The 10,780-nt window shown below is 35.1% G+C and overlaps 1 protein-coding gene across 5 annotated transcripts in view; it reads left to right on the forward strand.

Moving 5' to 3' along the window:
* The window catches only part of LOC128249057 (organic anion transporter 3-like), a 76,274-nt gene that overhangs the window by 11,202 nt on the left and 54,292 nt on the right, over positions 1–10,780 (forward strand). For 4 of the 5 annotated variants that reach the window (XM_052971579.1, XM_052971575.1, XM_052971574.1 and 1 more), the window contains 3 exons: positions 2,329–2,664; positions 3,258–3,392; positions 4,547–4,632. In XM_052971579.1, the coding sequence (XP_052827539.1) occupies positions 2,329–2,664; positions 3,258–3,392; positions 4,547–4,632 (557 nt within the window). The remainder of the gene's footprint in view (positions 1–2,328; positions 2,665–3,257; positions 3,393–4,546; positions 4,633–10,780) is intronic. The other variant, XM_052971577.1, reaches the window with a different exon arrangement.

Raw genomic sequence — 10,780 nt, forward strand, 5'->3', positions numbered from 1 at the left:
GTGCGTACTATATACGAGGTTAAAATGAAAAATATTTTCTAAGCAATGTCCAAGTCTCTATTTGCTGTCTGGCAATGTTTATTCAGACGCATTTTGTGAAGTCGGGCGTGAAAATACCTTAAGCTAAGCCTGAAAGCAATGAAGTCATAAAAGAATCATACATAACTTGCAATAAGCAACGTTTATTAAAATAAAAGTATTCAGAACACAGAATAACATGTAACAAAAACAATTTGCAAACATATTTACATTCCCATATTACAGTTAAGAACATCACCATTATTGTATTACGCATGCGTGGAAGTGTTTGTTTGACTAGGTGCTGCTGGCTTAATTACGCACGAATTGTTCTTAATAGTTTAGCGCTAAATAGTTCATCCTGCTGTTTGCATTGGCAGTTTGCATCATTACCGTGGCAAATAATAGATACTTAATTAAATACCAGTATTAAATATTTGAACTACTGTGGGTCTTTACTAGGGTTTTTTATAAGCGGGATTTAAACCTGTACATTAATCTCCAATAAAACATTTAATACATTACATGCCCATAAAATGCATCGTAGATCTTAATCAGCTATGTTTAAACTTGAAGTTATATCATATGCTGAAGAGCATGGTAATAGGGCCGCCGGAAGAAAATTTGATGTTGGTGAAAGCAATGTCAGGTTATGGAGGAGAAATAAAGACGAAATTAAACAGATGCCAAAGATAAAGAAGGCAAGAAGGGGGGGAAAAAGCCAAACATCCTAAGCTTGAAAAAATTTTGCTTGAATGGGTAGAGGGAAGATTTGGTGGAATAGCCATTAATACAGTAGATTTGAGGCTACAGGCAAAACTCATTGCTAAAAAGATAAAACTTAATGAGTCAGAATTTAAAGCATCACGTGGCTGGGCCAGTAATTTCATGTCAAGGCATGACATGTCTGTTAGGAGGCGAACCCACATTTCACAAAAGTTACCAGCTGATATTGAAGAGAAGTTAATGAACTTTCAAAAGTTTATTATTAAAATGCGACGGGAAAAGGATTACCCATTGTCATTGATCGGTAATGCGGACCAGACCCCATTAACTTTTGATATGCCTGCAGATAGCACAATAGATTTCAGTGGTACATCGTCAATTACAATTAAAACCGCGGGCCATGAAAAAAATCGTTTTCCATCATGTTAGCTTGTATGGATGACGGTACCAAACTTAAACCTTATATAATATTCAAACGTAAAACAGCACCCCAAAAAAACGTGGAATTTCCAACAGGGATTATTGTTAGATATCAACAAAAAGGCTGGATGGATGATGAGTTATTTAGAGATTGGATTGACACTGTATGGGGAAATTGTCCTGGTGGAGCAATTAAACAGAACAACTTGCTTGTACTAGATGCTTTTAGATGCTACAGAAGTGAAGATAAACTCAAGCATTTAAAAAAATGTCACAAAACATGTTGCTACCATTCCAGAGGGTATGACCGCCATATTGCAGCCATTAGATGTCTCTATTAACAAACCGATTAAAAACAAATTGCATGATTTATGGACTGAATGGATGTCGATTGGAGAAAGGTGGAAGGGTTCGCGCTCCCGACCTGACTTTGATATGCAAATGGATTGTGTATGCATGGAATGAACTTGATCCCCAGATTATTGTGAAATGTTTTACCAAATGTTGTATATCGTCTGCACTGGATGGTACTCAGGATGACGTTGTAAGGAAAGATGAAATGAATGAAAGTGAATCTTCTGATGTTGACTATGAATCTGACGATGACGGAGATTTACACTACAATGAAGCTGACATGTATTCGGAAGAACAAATTTGATGCTGAAAGTGACGTTAAGTTTGAAAGATTTGAATAAATGTTTTTGCTTTTGCTTTTGTAACTGATAGTGATAAATATGTAAAGACAATTTGCTTAATATTTATTTTTCACTGACGTTATTACTGTTATTTCTTTATTTTCTGCAAAGTGCACAAAAAAGCAACACGTTTGCATTATGTTATATATATAATAATAATAAAGGACGTTACCGTATATGTGTTTACAAACCAAGGGTGTTATATAGACCTCTTTGACTCAAGTTAGAGAAGGAGTGCGTATTATGCACAAAGTTTAGGTTTTTCAGAGGTACAGCCCCCTAAAAATCCCCTGCGTATTATACACAAGGGCGGACTATACTCGAGGATTAACGGTATATATGTGCGTGTGTGTTTGTGTGTATGTATGTATACACACACACGCACACATCTACACACACACACACACACACACACACACACACACACACACACACACATTAGCTCATATTTATGTCTTTATGTTTGTAGCTTCCTGAAGGAATCTATTCGGTGGCTCTTCGCCAATTCAAAAGTAAAATCAGCGAAGAGAATTATCAGGAACGCAGCAAAACAAAACAATATAGACTTTGATAGTGTCTGGAATATAACTTTGAAAGATACCTCAGTACAACACGCTGATGGTCACATGAACGAAACCAGTCTTGAATATCGAATGAGCGACTCCAGTGTTCAACAAGGTGTCACAACTGGTGTCAAACATACGCAAGCACAAACTAAAGAAGAATCCGCATTATTTGCCAATATACTCACTGTCTTTAAGTCACCCTATCTGAGGAAAGTAACTATTGTGTTGTGCATAGAATGGTAAGTTTCACTCTTTTATTGTTGATACCATTTTACCAGTTACCATGAACACTTCAGAAAAGTAAACAACGATGTTGTTTTTTTGAACAAACTTATGTTGTGATCCAATTTATATTTATTTATATATATATATATATATATATATATATATAATTTTTTTTTACTTTAAAGGAACCGAAGGCGTGAACATTGTATTTCTAATGAGTATTAGTGAGTAAGTTAGAGGAAATAAGTTCAATGAAAAACCTTGTAAATGTTTTCTCTATATCTTTCGTTTTGTCATATGTTGTTTGTATATGCTCTGTTATTTCTCTTAATTCGTTTATTGCTTTATTATCTTTAAGTTATCAATTAGTATTACATTATTTTAAATGCAATCATTTCTATATTACATTTGTTTTCTTGCGTTAATCATGAAAATATCCTCGTCAGTTAATACTGTTAATACTGTAAAGTTTTCATTGGTGCAATATTTCCTTAAGCATTAGCATTCATGATCAGAAATATCCATCAAACTTGTTGACATTAGGTTCGGTTATGAAACGTCCATGTTTCTCGAGTATGTTAACATATTTTGTTTCTTTAATTTATAGGGCTGTAAATATAGCCTCGTGGAACAGTATTTTTCAAATGATGGAAGTTCTTGCTGGTAACATCTATCTCAACTCTTTCATAATGTCTTTAATTGATGTATTTGCTATCGGGATTTACTCTGTGATAGCGAAAAGGTAATTGATGTTCTCAATATTGTAATATTGGGAGCTATTATTTAATTACAGTGTTCTACATTCTGGATTTTATATCTCATAGGAGTAAAGTTTGCTTAAAGTTACTCCGAAATAGCTGGAGTTCTTACAGTCATAGAAAACTGATTAATCTGTAATACTTTAAGGACTTGTATTTTGTGTGACTAAATGAGTTTACCATCACCCTAACTTTATCTACTTCTTTATAATTCCTGTTTAAAGAAAATTTTCTTTCTTTGTGCCGTTAATAGACTCACAAAATGCACTAGCGCCTCGTACGAACAGAAATTTCAATATTTAATATTTGGAGTTTAAGTATTCTCTTGCCATAGTGTGTTAAGCAAAATTTTTTTTAAATCATAATATTGAAGTAAACCCCTCTGTGTTGGACATGACAGAAAAAAATGAAACAGAAAGATTTGAAGGAGAAAGAGCAAACATTTAGAAAGTAATTATAAAGAAGTAGATAAAGTAAAACTAGAAGAGTATCACTAATAGAGGAGAAGGAAAAGATAAAATTACAGGCGAATGATATATTTCTCTCTCGTTATATTTTGTATAGATGAGGTAATATTATAGATAGTTATTGAATTTATAGATAGTTGAGCGAATTTCTTAAGCCGCATTTTACCTCTTTTCATGCTACTTGCGCACCTCTTAAAAAACTTCGTTGTGGCATTTCGAATGGATTCATTAAATTCTAAGTGTGAGCTCATTTCGAATTCTGAAAGTATGTACCTACTTTAAAATTTTCCTTTTACACACAAGTTGAATTCGTATAGCTGGATTTCTTTGACAATCTTCGAAATTTACACACACACACACACACACACACACACACACACACACACACACACTTATATATATAGTCACTTCAAATAAACAATTTAGACAAAAAAAAAACAAAGGAGAGAGTTTGACGTTTCGAACAGAGTTCTTCGTCGGAAAGGAGAAAGGTAAAAGGCCAAAGGAAAAGAAATCGCTAACAGCACTGTGTGGTTATACTACTGACATATATATGTGTATGTGTGTGAGCGTGAGGTTTGTGTGTGTGTATACATACAGAGACAGGCAGACACACACACACACACACACACACATATATATATATATAAACAACAGTTTTTCTTTCTTAGGTTTGGTCACAAAATATCACTACAAAGCATGAAGACACTTGCTGCTATGTCAGTCATCTCTGCATCCCTGATAAAGATATTCGCAGGTAATATTAAGGTTACATATTCTATATTTTTGACACATATTTTTATTATTTAACTAAGTTTATATCGCATTATCTATTCTGATGTAGTTTTATTCTCTTTGAAACAATGTTCTCTGAGTTTTGAAAATGATGATAAGATTAATATCCACTTGGTTTACATAGAGAAATAGAACTGTCTGCCTTCACACGCTGAACAAAAGGGAAGGTCATACAGTATTAATTGCTTGTTACTGATTTAAGAAGGCAATATATAAGTTCACAACTATGATATAATAAATTAATCTTCCTATCCACATGCTATTCAGATACTAACACCATCAATATTAACTAATTAAAATTAGGTCGACATAAACGAGACAAGAAATTTAGAAGTGTAACCTCTTGTTACGATGTGAAATTACTCAAATCATACAATATAAGCAAGTCATGATTCTCTCTTTTACTTCTCTCTCAACTCTTTCGTATGTCTGTCTATCTATCTATCTATCTATCTATCTATCTATCTATCTATCTATCTATCTATTTATCTATTTATCTATCTATCTGTCTATCTATCTATCCTATTTATCTGTCTGTCTGTCTTTTTCTTTCTTCTGTTCATACAGAGTGCGTAAGATATTTGAGGAGAGATTTATGCTTATTAAAAAACAAAACAGATAACTTTATTCATCAAACAATGCTATGAGGATAAAAAATAATTCGCCTTTTCTATAATGTTATTCAATAAAGCCACCTTCAGCTTCAATAACTGCTTCTATATGAGATCTAAATCATCTAAATGCTTGAATCAAGTGATCCTGGTACATTTTCGACAATACTCTGACTATGGCAGATTTCAAAGAATCTTTGGTGTTATGGGCATGTTCATTGACCTCTCTTTCAACAACGCTCCACATGTAATAGTCTAATTGATTGAGATATGGGGAATTAGGAGACGAAATGTTAGGGGTTATGTGATCATGAAAATTTTCGGCCATCCGTTCCTGTGTTACTGGCGCCATGTGAGATAGTGCAGTGTCTTACTAAAATACATATAACCTTCTATTAAATACACTGTCTATCCAGGGCTTAACAATTATTTCCAGGACCTCAATGTAGGCGGCAGAGTTAACTCTAAGGCCTTGTGGAAAGAAGTAAGAAAGCATCAGCTGTCTTTCATTGCTAACAACCACTAAAACCATGACAGTTGCAGGAAATTTTGTATGCATAACACTTGGAACTTCAGAAGGGTTTGCACATAACCAGCTGTCATTTCTTCTGTTAACTTTTTGATCTTGGTCGAAGCTTTTCTCGTTTGAGAAAAACCAAATCAAATCTTTTTCTGCTGGCTTTTTCAGTTTGTTAAAGAGCTCTTTAGATCTGATGTAGTGATTTTCTTTCGCTTTTTCGCACGAATTGACCTTTCCTCATCGTATAAGACTTATATTTGATGTCTTCGTGGATAACATTTCTGACTGTTCCTTCTGACACATGGAGATCCTTTGTAATTGACCTCATGGACTTCCTGGGATTGTAATCAGTGGTCTCTTGAACTTACTGTATAAATTCAGATGTTCTGATAATTTCAGAACGTTTAGAATGCTTTTTATGCTTCGATACTGGTGATGCGTTCCCATTGTCAGTCTCTAGCTCCTTACAAACATTGTAGACAAAGGATCTGGCAACTTTTAAAAATCGAGATATTTCTAAATCGCTATGCTCAAAATCTATAACCACAATAATAGCAAGCCTCTTCATCTCTTGGGTAAGCTGAGTGTCTGTCATTATTATTTTCTGAAACAAAGATTATACGGACTTAGAAAAAATGCAGCGATGACCTAAAAAAGTATGTCCTCAAATACCTTACGCACCCTTAGGAGACACAAGTTTCGGCCGTTTGCTGAATGCTTTAATCATTGTTGAATTCATACTATGTTGAATGTGCAAAATCCTGCTCGTTTTTATTATTTTAAATTATTTTTTTATCAGACTGAGAAAAAGCAACAATAATAAAGCAAAGTGAAGAACAGATCGGCAATCGATTTTGAATATTTCAGTTGAGATTCCTGTGAAACTGGCTTAACGCCAACTCGTGTTGAATTCCGTAAGAAGTATCTGTTATTTCTCTATCGGTAATTTCAAAGTGTTCACCATTATTGGCTTACCAAATTTTATGACTACTAATATTTTGATGAACCAGTCACGTGCTACGAAATTAAAGGTCCTATATTATATTCGTTATTTTCCTGTCGTTGTACATTTCGACATTCTTAATTCCAAGGTCAATAAATTGAACAATCAAGAAGAAGGATTTATATAATTAATATACACTTCTCCAAAATCCATGAACTCTGCCAGTTTATTTATTTTTTCATGTATTATTACCATCATTATTATTATATAAATGTTCAGTATTTGGTAGTTTCAGGCAAATTTCTAATGCATCAACTGCTGTACCTCCGTATTGCTGGGTGTGTGCAGCATTGTATGTTCTTTTCTGTTGTCGGCAGCGCGCAAACTTTTCCCGGTATTGTATTGAATTAGTTTTTTTTTACTCTTGAGGTATGGTGCAGTCTTTTGTTGCATTACTGCTTTATTGTGTGTTGAGTGTGCAATGCATTGGTTATTGGTTTGCTGGTGGAAGTTTATTTCACTGGCTGCATAATTGCTGTATAGTGTGTGTCTTGTGTTTGTGGGTTGTTTTGTTTAGGTTGTATTATTGGATTGATAGTGTCTTGCGTAGGATGAGGGCTGTTCCTAGCAGGGCAATTCTTTGGATAGTGTGTAGTGTTGAGGATCCAGATTTAGCTTCTACGTTTTTGTTCATATGTTTTTTTAAAATCAAACCCAATAGTTCAGTTATTACTTGTATTGTTTTCACTTTCATGCCCCACATCTTGAATACTTCAATTTCGAGATGTGTGTACTTTGATAATTTCTCCACTTCTTTATGAACAATATTTTGGTCAGGAGGGACTGCGATGTCTATCAGTAAACAGGTGTTTTTTTTTTATAATACTTGATTATTATGTCTAGGAGATTAGCTTTTATTTCTTTGTCGGTTTGAACAAGCATATCCCAGATGATTGTGGCCTGGAAGTTGTATTTTACCTTGTTTGGCACATATTTATAGCATTTATTGTCAGGTTTTATGTCATAGCTTTGGCATACTGTCCAGTGACTATAACTCCTCACTCGGTCGTGTATGTATGTATATTCATCAGATTGGCAAGGAATGTACAACCAGAGATGATGTGGTCAATTGTCTCATTGTACTGGTTGCCCATTCTATATTTGGTGTTAGGACATGTTTTCATTAATTTGCTTTTATAGTTGTTCGCAGATAAGCACTGGTCTTGTGGAACGAGTGTCAGTCCTTCCATTTCAGTTTTTAGCCAAGAGCTTTTGAGCTACTATTAGCTTTTATTTAGGCTCACCTCTTCTCTATCAAGCTTTGCAGGATACTGAGCATGGAGTGATTTTTCTCTCCATTTCTTCTTTAGTCTGTTTTGTAGTGCTGTTTTCATGTTGTTTTTAGTCTTTTCTGCCATTTCTGATATGTTATCGTCTAATGTCATTGTTTCAGTGTAATTTGTTTTGTATTTTGTCGCCTCCTTGTGTATAGAGAAAAGGTTTTTCCTTTGCTCGTGTTGCTTTATTACATGTAGTAGTCTTCCACCTTTTGTTTCTAAGTACTTTTCTAGTCCAACTGTTATTTGGCCACGGCCTCCTTCTGAGCGGGGTACACATATTCTGTTTGCGTCTGCTTGGGGGTGGTGACTTCGGTATGCCGTTAGTTTTCTGATTTTTCTATCTAAGTTTCTCAATTCACTGATCTTCCAGTTTATTAAGTTGAAGCTGTTATATATGACTGGTAAGACGAGCGTATTCTCCCTATTATCTTAATTTTAGCATTGAGTTCAGTGTTTAATATTAGTCTAACTCTCCTGTAATACTCTCTCCTAATTTTCTCTTTCATATCTGTGTGTTGTATATGAGCTGTTTCGTCAAATCCTATGGGCGATTGTGGTCTTATTCTCTGATTTCTGTTTCTATGTCGATTTTAGTGTTTTCAGTCCTGATTAATTTGCCTCTTCTCAATGTCACCTCGGCACATTTGCCCAGCCCTATGCTCACCCCGATTTCCTTGCTGAAAGTATGGATATTTTTTAGAAGGTTTCTTTGTTGCGTGTTATTTTTAGTGAAAATTTTTAAGTTTATGGTTTATTTTTTGTTCATAGCACCAATTAAAACTTATGACGCTTTCATATAACATGTTTATTAGCTGTGTCAGAGAAAGGCAGAAAAACAGGGATGAACAGTGTGTCTGCCTGGAAAGTAACCCTTCTTAAGGGTATAGGGCAGGTTTTAATGAGTTGCAATTCATTTTTGCAATGTTATACTGGTTTTTCAGTTTGTCATTGCATGTTTCATATATTTTAATTGTGTTGGAGCAACGTTATTGATGTGAAAAGATTCCAGTATCCATGAGTGATGAAACATCGTCGAATGCTTTCTGGTAATCAATCAAAGTCATGTTCAGGTTTGTCTTTCTCCTCTTACAGTCCTTTAAAATGACTCGGTTTACTAGAAGTTGCTCCTTACAACCATACATCCCTCTATGCACCCCTTATGTTCTTTTGGTAAAAACATTGTTGTTTTCCAGGTGTATTATAAACCAGTTGTGGAGGCGCAATGGCCCAGTGGCTAGGGCAGCGGACTCGCAGTTTCGATTCCTAGACCGGGCGTTGTGAGTGTTTATTGAGTGAAAACACCTAAAGCTCCACAAGGCTCCGGCAGGGGGTGGTGGCGAACCCTGCTGTACTTTTCCACCACAACTTTCTCTCACTCTTACTTCCTGATTCTGTTGTGCCTGTAATTCAAAGGGTCAGCCTTGTCACACTGTGTCACGCTGAATATCCCCGAGAACTACGTTATGGGTACACGTGTGTCTGGAGTGCTCAGCCACTTGCACGTTAATTTCACGAGCAGGCTGTTCCGTTGATCAGATCGACTGGAACCCTCGACGTCGTAAGCGACGGGGTGCCAACAACAACTATAGACCAGTTATAGATGACTGTTGTGAGGATTTTTTAGGATGCTGATAGGCAGGTTATTGGCCTATAATTTTGTGGTTGTACGGTGTACTTGTTTTTGTGAATTAGGGTTGTTTGACCTTCAGCATCCAATTTAGTGTTGATTCTGGCTTTCATATTCATAAATTTAATGCTGCCGTTATGTGAGTGTGGGTACTGGTAAGATATTTCAACCAGAAATTGGGGACTTGTCTACCTCTGGAATTTTCCAGTTGATAGTACTCCTCAGTGTCTTGGATCTCTCGGCCTGTGATGGCGGGCCATACCTGTGGTACTATTTTGTTCTTCCTTTCTTTTCCCCTATTTATCCACTGAACATTTTTGTAATTTTTTGTTTGCCCCATATTCTTTTTATTTTTCATATCCGACCCCTCATTCACTAATTCACAAATTAGTAATGAGTCTTTCTTTTGCTTTTTAATATTATTTATTATATTCTGTTACGATTTTGGGATTTGAAATTTGCCTCGGTATTTTTTGTCGTCCCTGGATATCACTAAAGTTGTTGAATAGATCAATTCGTTTAGTTTGTTGATATCTTGTGTATCATTTGAAGTGGTCATTGTTCCTTGAAGGGCTTTGTTGTTGTTTCCATTCATCCTTTCATAGAACTGTTTATATTTTTGTAGCCTTGGGTGACGTTGATGCTGATTCATATTTATCGACTTTGTGATGTTTACTTCTTCTATTTTTGTTATTTCTTCAGTTGGTTCGTCCCCATCCTCTCTGTTACGGTGCATGTTATTTTGGTTATTATTATTATTATTATTATTATTATTATTATTATTATTATTGTTCAGTAGTTTTATTTTTATAACTTACTTTCACTTCACTACCGAGCGCAGCTCTGTGCGCCTTGGGTATGTGCTGTGGTTTGCTGTGGTGCTCTTATGTTTCCTGTATTGAAAGTGTTTTGCGTAGAATGTGTGCAGTACCCAGTAGTGCAATTTTCTGTATGTTATATATATTTGTAAGTCTTGGTGTTTTTGTTATGTATTTGTCTGAATATTTTTTTATTATACCTAAGGCACCTACTATGATAGGAATTGTTTCTGTTTTTAGACTCCACATTC

Source organism: Octopus bimaculoides, chromosome 11 (assembly GCF_001194135.2).
Source record: "Octopus bimaculoides isolate UCB-OBI-ISO-001 chromosome 11, ASM119413v2, whole genome shotgun sequence".
Lineage (NCBI taxonomy): Eukaryota > Metazoa > Mollusca > Cephalopoda > Octopoda > Octopodidae > Octopus > Octopus bimaculoides.